We start from the raw sequence: 23,501 nt of genomic DNA, 5'->3' as shown, positions 1-23,501 counted from the left end.
TAGGAGCGGAACAGTAATGAAACATGTTGCAAAAACGGGGAAAAATTATTAGTTTTGAGACCTTCCGTTGCGTGCGCTGCGTAAACGCTTAAAGTTATGCAACAATAATGTATGACGGGATTGTTCCTCTTAAAAAGTTCTAAAAATATATATTATAAAACAAAGTCCCCCGCTGCATCTGTCTGCCTGAACGTATTAAACTCAAAAACTACCCAACGTATTAAGATGAAATTTGGTATGGAAACAGTTTGAGACCCTGGGAAGAACATAGGCTCCCGGGAAACTACTACTTTTATAACGGAAAACTTTAGCCTGAAAAACTTTATAACGCGGGCGGAGCCGCGGGCAAAACCTAGTTATTTTATAACATTTCCTACGTTTTAATGCACTTAACTTTATACATGTGGAGTTAAAATTATAATTTAGCAATATAGTCACGAAATAGGAAGACGGAAATCAGTTTTATCGCTTTAATTGTTATTAAATATGCTCACGTACTTATCGTGTAAGATTTTATAATACTCGTCGTCAGATAGGCTATAAACCTTTATTTATAAGGCGGAGATAATAAATAAGCGCAACGGAAATATTTAACACGCATATAATTTGGGTGCCTAATGTTTCAAGCATTTTGTACGTAGGTTTCTGGAGATTTTTTTTTCTGTCATACTCCATAGCGAAGAATTTTAGATCTGTAACTTATCTATTTTTTTTTATTTTATTGAGCATAAGTTTTTAGCTTGTATGTAGTATGTGGTCAATTGTATTATCTCTAGTTTTGTTAATTACAATAAAAAGGTAGTGCCTTTACTGTAAAACGATGCCCCTTGTAGTGGAGCAATAACTTAAAAAGTATTGAATGGCAATATTATAAAGTTGCCTTTATTAAATACCTAAATGAGGTTTTAGTCAGAGCTATAGTCAGTAAAGACAATATTTCGAGTGATACCGTTCTTATGAAATAACATTTATCTCATTCTACGTATAAAATAAGTATGTAAGAAAGTAGACATTTACTTAAAATATATCAGTTAAGGTTGTCTTTATTAGCGTGCATTTTAACGATACGGCCAATAACAACAATTTGGAATTGGAACGTTGATTCGAATTTTAAATAATTTTCAAATTGATAGAGCTGCAGGGCAAAAAACAGTACATTATACTAGAGAATAAGTATCTTACCAGTCGTGGTTCATGCGTTCGCGTGACAGGGCATTGTTCTGTTAAATTGTTATCTAACCACATTTTCTAACACAAAAAGCCTTTGCTCGTGATTTATTGTTATCCTTTATAAAGTAGCATTTCGGCGCTCGTTAACTTGTAGGGACAAAAAATATACAGCTATAAATTATTTTAGTTATAGGAGAAACGGTTTTGTTGTTGTAATAATGTGCGATAAACATGAAAATTTCTGAATAGGAAGATATAAAAACCTAATAATAAAAGAAAAATAATGACGCTAAAATCTTTACATTATTAAGTTTAGATGAAACAAACTTACTTTTCAAATATTGGATATCGGCGTAAGTAATTTTTTAACGAAACTTCCGAATACGCGAACAATAAAAGTGATTTATGTAAATACGTGATTTGTTTAAGTGGTTAAGTTTAATGTTGTATAAACTTGGCATTGCTCAACGTTATTGCTCACTTACCTTAAAAACCCGAATTCGTATGTTCGTCGTGGCACACTTGAGTCAATTGCCTTTTTAAACCCATTATGTATTGGTTACATTGTTGCACTCCGCTGTACTTTATGAATTTGTTTTTGTTTTCTTTCTAACACCGATATGGTACATGTGGCCAGTTATTTTGAGGTTGTTATTATTAAGAATAAATGTAGTTAAATAAAAAAAAAATAGCAGCCAGCCAGTGAGTCTAATAATTTTTTTGGTGTAGTGACTTTGAAGGACTTAAATACAAGTTATAAATAAAAAATATTTTAATCTTAACACTGCACGTGGTTAAGTATCTCTGAGCAGTTAATGTTATAATCATTTTGTGTACAGAGAAAAAAAGAAAGAAACTCACTCGCTTATGAAAGCCAATTTAGTACTCCTAGTCCCCTTGCCCACGGGGCTACTGACGAGCTACTCGAAGTTTTGAACGCGTTTCCTACCAGTCGTCTACCTGCACACGACGCGAACGCGTCAAGAACACCTTTGACATCTAAACATAGCGAAATTGTGTGGCGCTTCCTCAAAAAAGCGACTGGTAGGATACGCGTATAAAACTTCGACCCGCTTGTCACTAGTCTCGTGGGCTAAGGATCTTAGTTGACTTTGAGAATCATGACGTTATCCGATAGATTAATTTCATTGAAAATTATATTATTCATATAAATATTATTTGTTGTAGTGATACTTTTACTATGAATTATTAACTACTTGCCTTACCTTCGCTTAAGGCCTACATAGTAATAACGGCGAATTTAAGGCTGGGTTTGAATCCCATATAAGTAAACATTAATGTTCTTTTAAACATTCATTGGCTATACTTATCGCTTAATAACGGGCCCTTCGAAGCCGTTAGATTGAATGTTTGCATTTTGAAACACTGTTCTATTTTTGAATACGCATAAAGTTATTACGTCATAATGCCCGTCTGGATAATGACCACCATAAACACCGTGGAATAAGTACTTTTTAAAGTAATGCATTCCTGTGAATCACTTTTCGGGAACGCTTGAAGTATGGTTTATTGTATCTATGCAATAACTTTGTAGATATGTAGATTGATAGGGTGACAGACAAATTTCGTTGATAACTGTATTTTTTTATATAAAGTAATTAATAGATACACTAAATTTCTCTCTGTTATAAGCTAGTAGATGTTATTTTTGTTTATTCAAAAACCCGTTTTCGATTGACAAAGATTTAAAACGATGATTGTCATTATCTAAAGACCACACTATCGTCCATACAACGGCGTAGCAATATATTGGACTTTTAAAAAAATTACATAATGTCAGTAACATGTTATACATATGACTAGGTGCGAAATGCTTACGCAGATAAGGCGCGTGGAATGCAGGACGAGTCCTCGACACACATGCGCCTGCGCCATGACCTAAGCCCGAATAACGGGATGCACTTGACTTTCAGCGTTTGCACACTATGGGAAAGTATTAATAGGTTTGCAAACTTTCGCGTGCCAGATTTTTATTTACTGATGATTTACAAGTTTAGTAAATATTCTATTTTTAAATCTTCTTTCAGTTTTGCTATTGATGCTCAAGTAATAAGACGAATATTTCTATATGCTGCTTGATATTTATTAAATTATTCTTATTAGAAGTTAGGAATATATAATAATTGAAAATATTAAATCAAATAAAATTATGTTCTTCTCACCAACCAAATATAAATTTAATTAGTACCACCTGTTTGGAAAGCAGGTAACCGTTTCTCGCAGGATCTATTATTTAAAATGTATGGCAATCCAATCAGATAGGTGATTGACTGCCGTGACGTGAGCATGCCGTCAGCTCACCTACTTTTTAGTTGTTTATTGTGACAAATTAGTGCGTCGACTCCATTGTTTTACCGATCAATCACTTTGAGCCGTCGACACCGGCCGTCTCGAGACGAGAGTTCAGGTAACATTTGCATAAAAAACTGACAAATTGTGTTACTTTGCCGACTAAATTAAAGTATAAAAGAAGTTAAACATGTTGACATTTAATGTTGTAAAATTGAGTTCAAACGAGATTGATGAGTTTGTTAATCATGATGGCTCTATTGTAATTGTTCTCGGAAACTATGTCGACTAACAACTCAGCTCACCCTTTGATATCTTTGAACAGTATACATTTATTTGATTTTGAACTTATGTGTTCATGATTAGAACTTGTGTTCGACACGGCGATAGACTCGCCCCATAGCATCATGAGAAATGGTGAATAGTTGTATCTCCTTCAGGTATATAAGGCATACGATTTGGGTGACGAGAGTGTAAATACTTATTTATATTGAAGGTATCTATGATAATATCATTAGATATCACTAGATATATGATAAAGTATCAATCATATATGTATTTTTTTCTCTTTATTAGGTCCACAAAACTGGTTAAAAACACTTAACATTCATAAAATAAAGTTATATAGTACAACCTTCAAATTATTTGCAACCTTCTTGATGTGAGCACGACAAGCATAAATTAAAAATAACATAAATGAAAATGAGAAATTGATAAATCCTTTTGAGGTACGCGGTACAAGTCATCATAATATGGACATGTCATGTCAAACTTTACGGGGGCATGTGTGGGACAGATCGGAGATAAACTTTGATTTATGACCATTGTCACTTTGACGTCACATAAAGCATTCCTAAAGCATAAGTTAGTAGAGAAGACCAGTGTCAACCGACGACATTATAAGTATGTAGCATTTATGTTTTGCCTCATAACAATAAGATTATTCTGAAGCACAAAATAAAAATCAGTGCATCTACCTTACTAATCTATCATTATCTTATAATAAGTTTTGCTTTATGCTAAAATTTGTAAGTCGGTATCATACTGATCTAAAATCGAATAAACTATGAAATGTAATTCGAATAACCACATTGTTAAATTATTTCAAAACGGTATTTCGTCAAATGCTTGAATTGCGATTTCCAATTTCGCTGATTGTTCTAATATTTCCAATTACACAAATTGTTATAAAGAGATCATACAGCGAGTACGCTATATCTATCGAAATATCGTATCATTGCAATATTATTTTGATGAAGAGAATGTATTAACCGAATTAGTTATAATCATTAGTCAATTATTGTAAACAACACCAGATTTTAGATAGTAAAATGGAGTGTGTTAGTAATATACAAATATGTTTATATTTACCGCCAAGCAATAGTACTGTTTTATTATGGTTGATGATGAAGACTCCTTTATAAAGACATTGTATAAGTAAGACATACCCAGTCCAGGGCCACGCAATACTTATAACTTAAAGTTCTGAGTACTGTCGCTACTGTGGGCAATTGTGGTTTTTTATCATCCAGGGAGCAACTTGCTCGTCTCGTTGTTTATAAAAAAAGGATGATGCCATCACAGCTGCAAGCAAAGCCGCAAAATCCTTATTCAATTTCAACCGCAATAATCAGTCAGGTGCGAACACATGCCACCGACATCGGTAGAATTATTTCATATCTTTACGCGAATTACATCACTGATTTGCAAAATATGTAATAATTCTAGGCAGTTCACGTTTGTATTCGGCATTGTATCCAAATACCTTTCCCACAGGAGACCATATGCCACGTTGCTTGGAAATAATACCATATGTAATCATGAGCATCAGTACGTCAGTGTTTGAATCCAGTTCCACATATTGGAATATGGAACCAAAGTTCAGTGTTAGTCTGTCTTCCTAACTCCTTAATCATTAAAAAAGAATTTCAGAGGTCAGTTCCCTGCTTTACTCTTGATGTCCCACAGTTCAATGTGTCTTTGGCTCCCTAACTTCTTAATCATTAAAAAAATATTCGAAGTGATAAGTTTACATCTCTACAACATTGAAACATCTAATGTGTTTAACTATATCATATAGAAGGCGTAAAAACTGTTGAACTATATTTTTAAATAGTTCTAAGGTCAAAAGGTTTCACCTTGTTGTGTGCAGGAGCGCACGTGCCTCCATCGCGTCATGGCACATTTAAACGCTCTCCTGTTACAGAAGGACCCTTTCCATTTCGTTATAATGGACGCAAGTTTCTTGCATTGTGCAACAATCTAGGGATTGTTATAGTGTACTTGGGTTCGTTAAAACATTTTAATCAGAAATATGATTTATTTCCAGTGAGAACATAAACTTATAGTTCGTTTTAATGTGTTTTGTGGATATGTTTTAAGATGAGAAAATAACATAATAATAATTAGGAACAAATAATGTTAAATATAGCTAATGTAATAAGTAACATAGTTGATGTTCCTTTGCGTTAAAGTCATTTAGATTGTGTAGTAGAAATGAATTTGTAAAACGACATTGTTATAATTACCAACAGAGCCGCTGAGCCTAATTACTTGCATTCTTAAATCTGTATGGTATTTCACTGCATTGTTTATTATTGGTGGTGCAATTCACAAAGCGTTAAACACAACAAACTTAAATGCAACTCATGACATCATGCTCGCGAAGCACGCACAATGTAAATTGCTTTTTTCTCGAAACCAATATAATAAAGCAATTTGAACCAACTAAACGAACTATCTATTGAATTGAATGACACTCTTCATACTTCTATCTCTTAGAAAAATATGAGGTATGAACGGTGATGCAATGGTTTGTTGAACTCTATTGATTTCAAGATTGCGTAGGATAAAAATATTTTTTTGTTTACGCTACGTATTGTCTTAACAATAGTATATAATTTTGTGAAGATGTTTTAATTGGGGAATGTTGGTCAAAACTTAGAAGTTAATGCAGAAATTGTTAGCCAGAGTTAAATGAAATAGCACATAAATTGATCACATATTAACATTATAAGCTACTGTTTATCCTGGACAAGTAAATGGGACTTTTATTTCAAAAAGCTTGAACTACTTCAACTATAAAGAGGAACCCTTAATATGGAACTTTTTATTTTGAAATTAGGTCATAATATGACGGCAGTTATATCCAGAGTAATGTTTGGGTGCATCATAGTCGCAAATCATTTCGCAACAATGATGCACCCAAACCATTGATCTATATTCTACTGAACCCAAACAAATCTATATATAACTTACGCAATATTTTGCCCTAGTTCCAAATTTAAAAAGTGGCTTATTAATCCTTGCTGACAATATGCTTTGTAATTGAAGTAACGCTCCGACATGCCCAATTGAGGCAATTTTCTTATTCTATTTCTGGCCTAAGCCAATTTCAATCCTGCCTTGTTAGAGCTTGCAATTCACTAATTCTGTTCATTACATAGTGTCATTATTGTTATTCCTGATGGAATTTTAATTTTTGAATTTGTTGCAGCAATTACTAGTAATATGTTTTTTTTTGTAAATCTTATTTCATTCAAAATTTAATACCATTCAATATTAAGTATGTTATTGTTTAATAATAGACAAGTGTCTAATAGATATGAGTATTTGCCACTCATTATTAGAGGTTATAATATACAATATATATTTATTTACTCGTTATTTTGATATTATATACTCATTATTTTGAAATTTATGTTTTTAATTTTTTATATAAAAAGATTAATGTAAATAAAATATTTAAAAACATCATCGCTCGATGACTAGGCTCAAGACCCAAGCCAGCCCTTTTTATATTATATTAATATGTTCGGGAAATGATAGGCAGGGAGATATAAACTAAGTTATTAACCGAGTTTATTTCCAATTACTTTTCGATTGTATATATTTTGATTGCACGACCAGGGTATTGAATCTGGGACGTTACGGTAATCACGATCTCAAACCGCTGCTGCCAGAGGCTAAGGAACCAATCAGGCCATAACAAAAATGAACCACGATTAAACTTCCAAAGTATATTAAGCGAATTAAGTACCTGATCATTAAAGTCCATTTTAAACTCTGAACTTTAATTGATGTAACTGTAAACGATCTATACATCGTCTCGGCAGAAACAGGTAGCGAGATATTGACAAGCGACATGATTAATCGACTTTCGTTCCACTTTGTAAATTATTTTTTTAATAATACAATAAACTTTCTTTTTACCTCTTAATCATACTTTAAAAGGGGTATTGTATAGGCAAAAAGTAATCTAAAAATAGAATTTTAAAAAATATATTTATTTACATCATTTTATAATGATCCTATTGAAATTTCAGATTAATTAGCTTATAAAATATAATGGTCGATCGAAGTAATTTTTTAAAACACAAGTAATTGTATATTCAAGGAATTCAAGACCGATAAGCAAAAGCCAACTTGTACAGTCGCGGAAAATGCATTGTATTGTAAGATTCTGCATTTCAGGGCTGTCCATTGACCTAGTGTGAGGAATAACAAACACTTAACTCTCGAGTCTTGTCGCCTTAGTAATGTTTAACGAGGTTAGTCAAGAGATATGTTTTAATATAGGTCACTATTCTTTGTATATTTTTAAGGTAAACATCAACTTGTTAATTTTAAATGTAAATACTCATTCTGTGTGAATATGTGATGGTATTTGGCAACAAAACATTGTGTTGCAACTTACTTTAAATACTACTCAATGTTTAATTACCTTTTGTGTCAATGAAAAGAAGCAAAGATAATAAAGTCGTCTTTTCTTTAAAAATATAGCATAAATCTAAAAAATACGTTATAAATTTTATTGTCTTGGCTTTAGTTTGCAGTTTCTCTAACTCAATCTCTGATGGTTCATAGTCTATGAAATGAACATACTGAAAATATAGGAGACAGGGTTAATGTAGCTATAAGCAAAATATTTTTTCCGTAGCTTACTTCATAAATGCATACTTACCTCCTTGTATAGCTATAGTTTTAATGTGTCACAACCCTAGCTCATCCAAGTGGTAGGGAGGGTTTGAGAAGGCGGTCGATCGGGATCTGTGCCTGTACCGGTGACCTATGAGATCAGAAGACAAGCCATTTAAGGGTCGGCGCCGGCCCCTGGTGTGTCGCAACACAGGCCAATGCGTGCATTGTACGGATCGTATGAGGTCATTAATTGATTCTGGATGCGTAAACACGTGTCCGAGCTTTCTCATGGCAGTTTTGGATTTGAGAATCATGAAACAATTTGATTAATTGTTTACGGTTTTGTAAGTAAAATAATACAGTAATAATACAATTCACTAGACTACATGATATATTAAACTTGACTCCAGTTTACAGCTTGTATTGGTTCTTGCTGATTACTTAATGCCCGAACTTCGCTTACATTAGCTAGTAAAAGCATTTTTATAACTATAAATACATAAGTTGGTAATACATATTATGTAAAAAATCTCAAGAAATCATTACCACAAAAAAAAAATGTGTATTCGATGTAAAATGGCAAATGATCTGATTAATTCATAGTCGTTTTAGGTAGTGTAAATGTTATCTTATGTAAAGGTGATTTCCATAAAACATCACATTAGCATTCATAGCAACGATAACTTAGGCACATACACCGGATAATAACATAATTAAATACACTATTTAGTACTTCCAGTCTGTCGATAAAGATTTATTTGCCATACGTACCTTACCTTTACATTTAGGCGCCACATAGAGTGGTAAATGAACAAGTACCATCATGCAAAATAAGACTATTGTTCCAGCGTATCTATCTCGCGCACCGACGAAACATTGACATAAAATAAGTGCACGTATTCAAATACCGAACTAACTCCAAGGTCTGGATATAAAACGATAAACTCATTTCGCACACTCGTCGCGTGAGCCGGGAAGCGCGTGCGCATGACAATAGCAACCAACAAGGCACGTAAAAAGTGTCGTGTTATTAAAAATTAATAATCTCCGCGCGTACCCATGCACCTTATGCAGTTTTTGCATTGGGTAACGTACCTTGTATGCGCGGGCGGTATTTTTAATACTTCAAAAATATTTGCATTAAAAACAGAAACAGTTGTGTGATGTGTTTATTTATCACGACACGCGACCTCTACTAGTTTATTATGATTTCATCATGGAATTGATGTACATAATTTTATGGCTTGAATGATATTCTTAATGATATAAAACTAATAATATTATACTAACATGAGAATTATGTTCGTAATAAAAATTGATTTATGACTAGATCCATCAGCCTTTAATTGAATGATACATAGATATTATTTAATTACAAATATGTTAAAACCAAAACATACTTAGATAAGATATTTTGTTCACCTCCGACCCAAAAAAGGGTTCTATAAGTTTAAGGGGTGTATTTGTGTATCTGTAGGCTTGTCTGTCCGTGGCACCATAACTCCTAAACATATGGACCTATTTTGATGCGTCTTTTTTGTTTGAAAGCTGTTGTGATCGAGAATAATTAGTTCGGGAGTTTAAAGATCATCAGCTCTTATCCTATTTTCACCGGTCGAATTGATTTGAAATTTGGTATACTATTATTTCGATGGAATTACTAAGACATACCTTGAGCTGATGATGCAGCATCATGTAGTCCGCGGGATATCCAACTGCTCGTCAACTTACAGCTGATAATAAAATTTGTTTGGGCTCATAAGAATAGTCTCAACAAGTAGGTGTTAGTGAAACGTGATGATGGTCATGGTGGAGAAACAGTAATTTAAAATGATTGAAAGAAACAAAAATTTAAATAACCACCACACACCAAACACAGACCTCTTTATTTCCTAATAGGTACTTAACTACACTTTATAGCTTAAATTTTTTATATATCACAATTTATGGTGGTATGCCGAGTGCTGGAAAAGATTCATAACAATTAATTGCTTATTCATTTCTAAAATCCATGTTATTTTCCTAAAATATTTATTATAATATTGCATATTTTTGCAGTATGGAGTTGAGAGGGTATAAAGTAGGTAGTTTCAATAAATTTATTGGCATCTTCTTATGGATAAACAAGCTCATGTCATAAGTATTTAGATTACCTTGTTTTATAACTGACGTTTCTATCAAAGTTACGAAAATCCAACAAAGGATTTTAATTAATAAGAAGTAAAATAAGAATCCTAAATTTCAACCTTATATTTTTTTCTCTTGTTTTCAGTTGGAGAATGTTCAATGCTGTTTGGATTTCCTTCACGCACAAAAAGTCCAAGGATTAGAACAAGTTACAGCTGTAGATATCCGGGATGCGAAGTTAAAAGCAGTGTTAGCTTTATTTTTCGCGCTAAGTAGACATAAACAAGCGTCAAAACAGAGAATAGTGCCATCTACCGGCAATGCTGCGAGCGTTGGAAAAAACTCAAACGAAGACGTTTCATTAAGTTCCTTACAACGAGCAACAGGGGGCAGCAGCTGCGATGAAATTATAACAGCCTGTGGAAACAACGTCGAAATGACGACGTTGACTGCAAATAGGTAAGTTTTAAATATATTTCTTACAAATTTCATTCGCTAATAATGTTTAGAAACCATCCTGGACTGTATTTATGTTTTATTCACAAAACTAACCTTTCTAGTCGCTAGTGGCTACTAGATGGCGCCATGTATAATGTAATCTAATGAAATGAAGATGGCGCTGTAACAATAAAATTGTTTTACAGTGGTAATACAGATTTATTTCCCTTACCTCTTAAATTAGTAAATAAATTTACGTAGCGAATAATTGGACATTATTAAAACTTTTATTTCCAAAACATTATAGTTGAACAAAATAAATTAAAACATTAAGTTATTGATGCATACAAAGAACTTCGTGTGTTAGTATCTATAGTAAAGAATCTACCTACATTGAAATGTAATTGTTTTACACCACTGACACAAAAACTTACATAAATACAACTTGATTTTTTAAATACATTCCAGTTATAATTAATTACTAATAATAGGTAAAGTTGACCCCTACCACGTCTAATATAATACCTGCCTTTTTAAAATAAAATTAATAAATGCTGTTGCTCATGCCAATAATTCACTCGTTGGTCTTTGAACATGTCAAAAGAAAAACTAAACACAAATTAATAGGATCTTTCATGACTGGAAGAAAACAAACACAGAACTTAAGCAAAGACTCCAGTAAATCTAATTTTAAACGAGTCTAAAGTAATATTAGTTCATTTATAATGAGGGAATGTACAAACTTCGGCTCGGAACGATTTCTCAACGAGTTGCAGCGGCGACCGGCCGAACAATCGACCGTATAAGGGTCGACACAAGAACCGTGTTATTTAGTTAAAGCGATTAAGGTACCATATTTCGCTGGCTGCCTCGAGGCCGTGAGAAGATGCATAGCATGATTTATGAGAGAATCTTATACCCAAAATTGGGAAGTAGATAAAAGGTAACAACTTAATAAATAAAAAATAAAAAGTATCAAAATTATTTAGTTGGCTAAATAAATGGAATGTTATCAAAGTATTCTTTTTTCAAATCCAATTTAAATCTAAAAACATACCCACGCAACAATGTTATACTGGTATTTAATGTTAATTATGTTAGTAAAGTGCCACCCGAGAGTGGAACAAATTAGTTTTAGCCAATTCGATGAATTCTTTCTAGGCATGCGAAGGCCCCATTCCAACGAATAAGTGAGTTTGTGTTAATGTTTACCTACTTTAATTTTATAACATAATATCTAAATGCCTTTGTACGTGGTTTCGTAAATCATTTGAAAATCAGTTTACAAATCTTGAACATTTATAGAAAGAAGGTTTTTTTTAACATGCGAATAAAATAATGAACATAATATTAGTAGGTCCTTCTATATTTTAAATTCACAGATAGTCATTATACTTTACGGTGTTTGATTAAATGAGCCTAGTCTAGCAACATATTGAATACTAGCTTTTGCTTGCGGCTTCGCCTACGTGATAGAGATTTTTCGGAATAAAAAGTAACTTATATCCTTCCCAAGGTCTCCAAACTATCTCCATATCGAATTTCATCAAAATCCATTCGGTAGTTTTTAAGTTTATAGCGTTCAGACAGACAGACAGGCGCGGTGGGGAACTTTACTTTATAACATACATTGCTTAAGATTATTACGCATTACTTTAAGCTTTAATTATTCTAATAGGTTATTAGCTTACTCTTAATTCTTAAAACTCTTCGAATGTCACAGCGTCCTCACGTGGACAAACTCCCATTACTTAACTTAATTGAAGTGGGCAGTAAAAACGAGCTGAGTTTCGATTCCAACTTTTAAATTATTTGCGTTGGACTCCCGAAACTTTGCCGTTGGCAACCCTAACTTACGGATATAAATACCCGAGTTTATTCCACTTCGGGTAAGCTTTTCTGATTGATATTTCCAATACTTTCAGATTAAATCACAGTACCTGTGTTGGTACGTTTTAATTTATCAAAATATACAGATGGACTCAATTTAGATTACCGGTTAATATTATATATGCACTTATATAGTACAAATATGTCCGTTTATTTTTTGTGGCCGTACTTAATTCTATGTTAATAATTATATTAAACTAAATTGGTTAGCTCTTCTTATTAATTAAGTATATTTTGACAAATAATACGTTTGTTTGTATTATATCCGACATAGTTAACAATTGAATCTATAGAAAATCTAAGAGAATATCATTGCGCTCTATCACCTCGTTCGAAAAAGATTTTAAACTTATTTTTTCCATAGTTTTGTAGTTAGTAGTCTCTGGAAGCATCGGAATGATTTCAAAATTCTAACTAATAAAAAGCTGCACGTTTTCTTAGTAACTAAGGCTGTATTAGAACCACTGTTATTCAAAGAAAACATTGTTACGCTCGCCAAGCCGTTTGTTTATTTCTGTTATTTAAATTCTGTGATCTGTATAACCGACGAGACGAACAGGTTAATGACGGAGATGACGTGAAGCTATTCTCACTCATAAAAATAAATTCCTAATTTAGAAAGAAAATCATAAAATGACAAGTTGTGGACGTGAATTATTACGTCGTAGTCGTGTGTCGGAAGATCGGAAATGCCTACCGCGCGTGCAATAACTCGCGCGCCGACCGCCCAGTGACAAGTCTATTTCGGTAAGCGCCCTCTACTGGCTACGTGCCGAGAACACTCACACCTTACTCATATTCTATGTTAGTAAACAAAGCGAGTGTTCTGTGAACTTGCGACTGTTAGAATGAAGTATTTGGATTGTTACCAATGAGCATACAGTTGTACTTAAGTCTACTTACACTTATATTTTGCATCCTCTGGTTTGACTACGCAAGTACCCACATATTATGAATAATATAGTTTTGTATATCATATAGATAGGAACTTGATTTTCTACTAACGTTTGCAAAGCAACTTTTTCTGAATCAATGTTCATTAATCTCTTCACAAAGTTTAGGTTACGAAATATTGTCTTTTTGTGTTCAGGATTAAACCAACTTGGCCTAATATTACGTTTTTCGATGTCAATGACTCTTAGCCCAACAATTTTTTGCCATATTTTTATGTACTTAGATATTTGTTATATCATCAACTTTGTTTACCAGTTTGATAGAATCTTACCATAATCCATTGCATCAAAGGTCATAAAATACAAACAAATAGATACATAATTAAGGAGTTTACATGGTTTAAATTACCCTGTTCAGTAAAAAAATATATATTTGCGGTGTTGTATCTTGTATAAGCGACGATGACAACCCATAATATACCGTCATTTTTACACACAATGTTCAGGTGTTGTATGGCGCTTGACTCCTCTCGACATTGGGTCAATGCTTCCCTGATTACGCGAACAATACAAGGATGTCACGTCAAAAGTCCCGAACTTGACTCACGACAAAAGGCTAACAAGCTATTGTTTGTCATTTCTTGTCTTGCCGCATGCACGAGCAACGCGTGCTCTCGGAAAAAACAACTAAAAACCCTTTTTAGACTGACTTTGGCGCCAGCTGAGGTTTTATGTAAACAGTTGGAATAGACACGTTTATGATTTACTTTTATTGTGAACGTGTTTATATTTATTTTGGATTTCATTGTTTATATTACAAACTGTGGTATTGTTTGGTTATTTTAGATCCGTCTATTAAAATTACAATCTTTAAGCAAATGTCCCTAAGTTGTATAATAACATTCAACTATAATAACAGAAATACAATTACTCTCGACCTTTGAAACTAAAGCGTTGCCGTTTTGGTTGATGTGTATTTCGATAAATAATATTAGTTATAGCTAATTTTTATATACATAAAACAATTTTGGACTGTCGAATAAAATTCCGAACCATATTCGGATCTAACTTTGTCCAAAGCGTCCAGCCGAAACCAGTCCAGATTTTAGAATTCTTCAAGTTTTTCATAAGGTGAACAACCGGCGATGAACGTTAAATACAATGCAGCCACTTTCCTTACCGGGTGATGCCTTCTTTGGAACTGAGGCAGACACGTCCGCTTCGACGCCAATGGCTCCCAGTAATGCTTATAATTATTGTAATGATGTGCAAAATAATACCCTCATTATATATGGTTCAGTGATACGAAGCTGGCTGTTTTGGAAATTAACGTAATACGATGCAGTTTGCGTAATATCAAAATAACTTATAACAAGTAATTATTTTGTGGCTTATAAAGTCTTTTCATTGGTTTAGTCTTACTGTATTTTGTCTGTAAGGTGTTATCGGTTTTATGTTCAAGCCATAAATAATAAGCCAATAAATGTACCATATGTGCATGTTCGAATTGGCATTTATGCCCGATATGGGCATAGATTACCCCCTCATCATACCGTGGGATATAAATAAACGCTGAGAACTATAAGTTGACTTGTGTCATTGTCTTATATTATAGCCTTTTTCAATTAACAATCTCAATTTCAATCTTCAATCCGATTCCGATAATTAATCAATCAATATAACTCATTTGTAAAAAAAACTATCTTCTGATTGGTCCATTTTTGCGATAGATCGAAAAAAGCGATTAGGATAGTTTGTTAAAAATGGCGGTTAGTCAAGCATAAATGAGTGAGCTTTTAAATGTGTTATTGGATGCACATGTACTTGAAATAAACATTCTTATAACTGAAATTTTAATCATTAATCATGAATATAAATTTAATATTAATGTAACTGAATCAAAACTATTGGCTGCCATTCAAGGTGACGAAACAGACACTTCATTAGAACAACAAATTAAAAAGTTTCTTTGTAAGAATAAAACCCTGCATAAAAATAGTTATTCCAGTTATCTCGGCGGCCCACTTTCCGCTTAAAGTTTTCAGCATTCCTCTGATATTTTCCGGTGTTTGGTTTGTTCGGGTTTTGTTTTAAATAGGACGAACATTAATTAGATATTATAAATATGTTTATTGTTATATCGACTGTTTCCACGTAGAAATAATAATGCTTCCCATTGCAGTGGGTCCTTGGGGAGCTATTCGCTTTACGTGCTAACAATGACAATGGTCGCTTTAACGTACTTTGTGTGAAAACAATTTATTTTCCATAGATATGCTTAGTACTTGAGAATCTACATTATGCACTGTACAGCCAATGGTCAAGAATAGATTTTTATGTATACCGCGTTTTAAACATTGTCAATCAATGGTACATGCTGGAAACTTTGTTTTAGACTCGTTGGCCGCAAGAACTTAGAACAGAACTTAATACAGTGGTATCCTCAACTTTTGTTTGCGGTATAGAATCTTAAACTTGAATTATATCCCCTACGGATGTTTGAACCTTAGCTGTAGAGCACTTCACATGTAAAAACTCTTATCTCGATATTATCAGCTTAGCAACAGCAAAAAAGCGGATAAGATCAATGCTGAGTTAACACTATCATCTTACTTTTAAATATGGTTTTAGCTTCGAGAGCGATAAGTGTAGAATTACTTGGGGTTGGGGTGTTTGAGTAGCCAATTACGGAAGTCAAGGGCGGGAGGTGGCAAGTCAAAAGATGATATTGAATATCTTTAGTTGTCAACAAGCGCTTGGTGTTCAAATGCTTACCGCTAATGTAGGCCGTAAGTCGATTGTAATCCGCGTAAAGAAGCTCTAGAAATATTAGCTGGTATGTTAAACTAGTGAATGGTAAAGAAAAAATATTTTTTCTTTACCTAAACAAATGAACCTATTCTGCTAAACAAAATTGGAACATTTCGGCTTGAATTAGAATACAAATTTCATTTTTGAAACAAAAACAAACGTTTTTACCTAGTAAACTTATAAACGAATACTTTACTATAGGACATTTTATTCCAAATATGATAACATTGTTTAAACTCGTCCACTACTTCTATTTTGCTAACGGTTTACGTTCCACATTTATGAATGAAATGTTCTTATACTATCCATGATTTTGTGTAAACACTACACAAGTTTTGTAAACTTGGTAGAAACATGATGGTAATTACGCATTCGTTAGTGTAATATGAATGCATAGAGCCGCGTACAACAATATTGTTGAAAGAAAATCTAATCTAATATTACATCAAATTCATTATACGAATCTTTTCGTCAAAAAAATCCTTCTAACATGTGCTACATCATAAACACTTAAAATATTTTTTAAAGAAATGATCAAAAAAGAAAAAATATATGTTTTCAGAATCAAATCCAAAATTCTATGGTTCCCAGCCTACTCAGCGCCGCTTCCATGATTAATAGCAGTAATAACTAACAAATTACAAATCAAAGTGGTGTTCCAAGTTCTCTGATCTCGAATGCGGTCAGCAGACGAGTACTGTCACTTTGTTTACGTTCCGCTCACAACACTCATCACCATCTATCTATTCTGTCAACAAATATAATTCAACTTGGGCTGCTACTTCTTAATGGCATACACAAACATGTAGCCAACGTGATACCAGGGTTGTTACAAGTTAAAAATAATTGGGTATTTTTAGAGCATAAATTGCAGACGGCAATTGTTATTAACTGTTTATTAGCTACGTAAAGTTATGTATTTAAGAATAATTTTAAAATGATGTTTTGTAACGGCTTGCTGTGTTAGTAATGATGCATCAAATTTATATTAATTATTTTGTTCACATTGCAAGTTTCAATAATGACTAAATATGTCATAAAGCCGATGAATACATATTGTCTTTATATTATATGATTCACATAACTAAACGTTTTCGACGCCGCATGTCTCCAATGAAGGATTCGACGTTGTCGACGATTTTTTGTGATTTTTCTATTATGATAACGTCTACAACAGCCTCATGACCATTTCTCCTTCTTAAGATCATTTAAGGCGGTACATAGCGGAGTCGATGGACTGTCTAAATTTTACTTATTAAATTGCATTTGCCATACATAAATAACGCGTTATGAGTACAATGGTTTCTGGTAAAGCTAAATATGTGGATAAAACGTGATACATTAATGCAAGACATAACTATCTAATGCCATTGTCTTTAAAGAAGTATGGAGTCGTGATTTGACTATCTTATACGAAGACTATTCACTGTGAATTCCTGGGCAGTTTAAACATTAAAGGAACTGAAGTTAATTAATTCTAATCCAGTAAAGCAATCGTTGCATGTGCGTGTTAAAAACTGAATGGCAAGCTCTTAGGTAAATAGTCAAGCTCATGGCTTGACGAGTGTAGGCGAGGTATTTGCTTGTGGTCATTTTAAAACTAGTAAATATTAGTATTTTTTACAGAAGGGTTTAAAAATATCAGAAAATAACGTTCAATAACCGATGAACAAAACCCGTTATGCATAAGCAATTTATCCCAGCCATGAAGATTAATTTTCAAAATCTATGGCGAAGCCTCAATGGAGTAAAATATGAGGCATGATTTCCATGCATGATTTATTTCCACAAGTTTGCGGTGGAACGATTTTACATGTCTATTTTTAATATATTCCGTACTGGTTCTTCTTTCTATTGAATAAATATATGGTTCAATGTAATTCATATTTTAGCGTCAAATATTATGTAAAGATCGTGTATCATTGTTAATGTACCTAAATATGTAGCTATGATTGATGCATCACTCCGTATAAAATGACAAAATGATGCCTTTAACCAGTAACGTAGCACTCCCTCGTACGATCCTCAGGCCCATCAATAAAGTATCTAAAAATATAATTCATATTTTCTCACGTTTCCATTATAAATCACAGGATGCTTTTAGAACATCCACGAATAGTTTAATCCGGTTTAACGAAAGGAGAATTCCGTCATAGGTACACAATCGTTATTTTTTTCAATTTGAAGCCTCAGCAATTACTTTAAGATAGTGTTGACATGATAGAATATATTATAGTGAGATTTATTATTGTGATAATATTATATTGCTTTTTTAGATTATAGAAGACGTTTATGGTAAGGTTGAGAGCGTCATTCAGGTTTTCGTGTTTACAAACAACAATAAAAGTAGGAAAACTGATCTAACATGTTTATATCTGATGGAAGACAATAATTTGTCTGTTTCCTTTAGTCTCTCGAAACATATATCATAATCCCTCTCATATTCTGTGTTGTAAATATCATCCCATTCTTATTTTCGCAGCCGTATTTGTTCATGCTTGCAAAGTTTGTTCAGCTTTGCCTGCATTGCAGCAAATTCTTGCAACATGGCAGTGAACTATCTCGCTGCTTTTTATATGTAAGCTTTGAATGTTAAGAATTCTTTACGTTTTATTTTTGAAGATTCCTTTCTTATATGGCTATGATTAATAATGTGTTACGAAGGAAGTAGCTTTGATTAAGTCTTTGTTTATTGTGTTTTTATTTTTAATTCATAATGAAAAAATTACCGCCATATATTTTCCCAGGATAGAAGCTAGCCTATGTTCTTCCTAGGGTCTCAAACTATCTCCATACTAAATTTCATCGAAATCCGTTGCTAGTTTTTGATTTTATCGTATTCAGACAGGCAAACAAATACGGCGGGGAATTTTGTATTTTATTATATTATTTTTTGGAACTTTTTAAGACGTTTAATTCCATCGTTCGCATCATTGTTGCGTAATTTTGACCGTTGACTCAGGGTACGCTCTCAAAAGAAATAAATTTACCTCGGTGTTGCAACATTTTTCATTGATGCTCCATTTTTATTGATTATAGCATGATATTATATATTCCTCAATAAATTTACTATCCAAGACTAAAAGAATTTTTCTCTTCGAACCAGTAGTTACTGAGATTAACGCGGTCAAACAAACAAACACACAAACTCTTCAATTTAAGATAATAGTATATAAGTACATAATCTAATTTTGGTACACAAGTATATGACTTTCATTTTATTACAATGTATACGGTAAAAAAAACTCTTCTTTTCAACATAAATATAAAATACTCAATTTTAAATTTAAATTTTCCATGACACCCTATGAATAAATTAAGTTATAGTTGTGGCAGTAAACAGTTCGCATAGTAATGGATATTGATGTTTATTGATTAGTATGTACGAGTATAATCATAGTGACGCAACCGGGGGTTTCGCCTCATACGCACCCTATTAATGTGGAATATTTATTGATTATGCAAGAGATATCCAAGCACGTAGTATTTTATTATTTATCCAAATGTCAGGGCCGGTATCGTAGGAGGTATATTATAAATAATCAGGCATCGGAAGTGATATATCACACGAAATTGCACCTCATTAAATTTGCATGGAATCGACCTTCTGCGGATTGCGTTTATCACAAGATTGCTTGTGAATTTATTATTACTTAATGTAGGGTGGTGCTTTATTTATTGGTGGTATTTTATTGCTATTATTGTCAACAATATTTTAACTATGAAAACATTGAGTTTGAACGACTATTTTCATAATTAAATTTAACATTCCTTTTAGTACGTAGGCAAAAGATGAAAACAAAGAGGCACAGGAATTTTATTGTATAGCAATACTATAAAATCCTCATGGTATATTATTAAAAATTATTCAAAGTAAACACTTCACGAAAACCCCCAGCTCTAAATGACAGAGTACAGTTGCCCGGGGCGGGAGTAACGTTGCTTATCTAAGGTGTTTACCGGCTTGTGTGTAAATTATTTCACCGCGAGAGATCGAGTGATTTAACGAGATAAGCCGCGAACCCTTCTTGGAGTGCATAACGTCATCCCGGTAATGCAAAGACCCCTCCCGGGCGCAGATGGCACCCGTGCCGTCAGTTTTCATATCTGGAATAGGGTTGCACTGTAAAAGCGGGTATTTGAAAAAAAACTATCGTATGAATACGGAACTTATTTTTTGATACGTCAATTAAAAAGGTTAAACGTGCCTACAAAAAATAGATTTCTTGAAAACTGTGGTGTATGAAGAGATAGGTAGTTTTATATCACGGATGTTTTAGTACCAAAGTAGTCAGTTTTACGAAGTGTTTTAATTTCGGTTGAATTATTGAAAGATACCTATTTTATTTAAACCTTTATAGGATACTAACGCAAATTTGAACGCACTATGTTGAAAATTAGATGATGCAAAAAGCCAATTTAATTCATAATGAAAATTGTAAACGAGGTTAATCGTAGTAGTCTAAGGTCTATAAAAAAATGTGAGGCACATTCTAAACACGGGCCAATATTATCGCACGCGTCCTTTCGCCTGCGGACAGCCCTATGTACCAGTATTAGCATTTGCTGCATCCCGCGCGATCACGGATTCGGAAGGGGCGAAGGCCCTTGCGCTTTTGTCGAGCGAACTCGAAAGTCGCCGGGTTCGTCTGTCGTGCAGACGCAATGGTCGCGCGTGCACGCCTCGCGCGCCCGTTGCACGCGCACACGCACGCTCCCGCGCCAGCTCACGCGCCCGCGCCGCGAGTTCTGTGACAAATCGTGTTAAGGATTATTGTTTATGGTGTGCAAAGCTCCCGTGTATTTATAGATAATTTGAGATGTTTAAGTGGACGCAACGAGATGGTTTTGATGTTTACGTTTTATGCCAGTATTTTGAGTTAATTCGAGCGTTTAGTTGTTTTGTTTACACGCGTGAATCACGTCTGCAGTGCTTTCTTAACACCAGCTTGAATATATGTGAATGCAGTCACTAATTTCTCTGTGTAACCAATACCAATTGTTTTACTTTATAATTTACACATTTGTAAATTATAAGAGCATTTCATATTCGGACCCTCACGTCAGTACGGGGGCAAGGAACAGCTGGTACCTAATTGGTTCTTTAAATAAATTACCATAGTGCATTTCCAAAGACGGAACTAAAGCGTATTCATAAACCAATAAATTTTTGTAAGGTATTACAACACAGGCCAATAACATTGTCCCATTAGCGCTGAATCGAGTATCGTAATAAGATTTGCATTAGTTTTTGCAATTTCGAGGCGCGGGCGAGGCCGAGGAGCGGCGGCCGGCGGGGATCTGGTCCTGTCTGCCGCCCACGGGCCGACAACACCTAGACAGGTCTCGGGGGCCGATACTGCTCGCTTAACTCCAATACATGCAAATTAAATTGACACCGCAGATTATTTCAATAGCTGAATTAAATTGTTTATTTATACCTACAATTAGTTGTTTGTGAAGGTATCTGTGAAATAACCGCTATTTATTCCACGTTATTAAACATTAAAGTCGTAACTCAAACAATGATACAATCGTAGATAAAATTCTTTAGGGTTTTTGATATCAATCAAGTAATAAAAGTTGACTCAACATCACGGTATCTAATAAGTACAGTTAAAAATTAATAGTCATTGTCATGGACATTTAGTTCATTACTCACGCATTGTAAACGTTAACTTTTAATCTAATTCGATACGACTACTAAAAGCTTACTCAGGAAAAAGTAACAAAATCCAAAAAGACACACACATTTGTAACACTTTGTATGTAAAATGTGTGGATTTCACAATAACGTTCTTGTTACAAGGGCTATAAACGTTGAACAACGGCAATAAATGCAGAAGTACTAGCACCGAGTTCAGCGTGTCAGGTTAGGCTCTAGTTCTGAACAATTTACGACGAACTCATAATGTAATTATGTTGCGCGGATGTGAGAACGGCGAAGGCGTCAGATCTGATGAATGAACACTAATGTTTATAATATGGAACGAAAACAAAGCGGCCAGAAACTTTGTTGGCGTCATTTGCCATCGTAACCTCAAATCTTGACGTAACAGCGTAGTGAAATTTACGGACTGTATTTCATCGGTATCGTATAACGAAGGGGAACATGTTGAAATTTGCATGAGACAGTTTCAAAATTTTGCGAGCATACTGGTTTAGTATCAGTGTTTGATTTTACATTGGAATAAACCTAATACGAGTGATAACCGATGATATAAGTTTCGTGTAACATTCTTATAGTAGTGAAATAAAAGATCATAAGGTGAAAGGCAGGACTATCAATCTATACATATGTATTATAAGACAAGGTCCCCTATTCTGTCTGTCTGTATGTTATCGATTTTCTCAAAATCTACTGACCGGATTTTTATGAAATTGAATACATATGTAGATAGTTTAAGCCCCTGGAAAGGTTATAAACTAACTAGTTTAGACTTTCTATACCGCGAAAATATATATAGCGGGACTTTTATCCTGAAAAACTCCTTCACGCGGAGAAAGCCGCGAGCAATAGCTAGTTATGAATAAAATTCATAGAATTACTTGATGTTTCTGTAATGCGATGTCACGCAGTATTGAATGAGATGATCTTATGCAACTTTATATATAACTTCTAAGTGCTAACCTTTCGATATCATTAGATGTCGTTTCATAAAATGAATGCCATGACTATTAGGAAACTATTTTCATTAAGTTTCTTGTTTAGGTTTATTGTTCTTCATTTGCTATAACCATAATATTTAATATTACTACAGATTAAATTTACATTTAAACTGACATAATTCTTCAATATTACAATCATTTACACCACAGGTAGGTGTTACTATAAGCGTTTAATGAGACATGCAATACATATTTATTAGCATTTAGAAAGAATATTTAACAAAATCTCTGTAAGTTTTACAAAATCAATAAAACTGCTACTTAAGCGTTCTA

The 23,501-nt window shown here is 33.6% G+C and overlaps 1 protein-coding gene across 8 annotated transcripts in view; it reads left to right on the top strand.

The window, feature by feature from the left end:
* Nucleotides 1-23,501, top strand: part of LOC115441861 (protein sickie) — a 181,183-nt gene that overhangs the window by 72,056 nt on the left and 85,626 nt on the right. For all 8 annotated transcript variants that reach the window (XM_037444928.1, XM_037444929.1, XM_037444927.1 and 5 more), the window contains one exon: nucleotides 10,673-10,986. In XM_037444928.1, the coding sequence (XP_037300825.1) occupies nucleotides 10,673-10,986 (314 nt within the window). The remainder of the gene's footprint in view (nucleotides 1-10,672; nucleotides 10,987-23,501) is intronic.

Source organism: Manduca sexta, chromosome 28 (assembly GCF_014839805.1).
Source record: "Manduca sexta isolate Smith_Timp_Sample1 chromosome 28, JHU_Msex_v1.0, whole genome shotgun sequence".
In the NCBI taxonomy this organism is placed as follows: domain Eukaryota; kingdom Metazoa; phylum Arthropoda; class Insecta; order Lepidoptera; family Sphingidae; genus Manduca; species Manduca sexta.
This window is presented reverse-complemented; position numbering and strand designations above follow the sequence as displayed.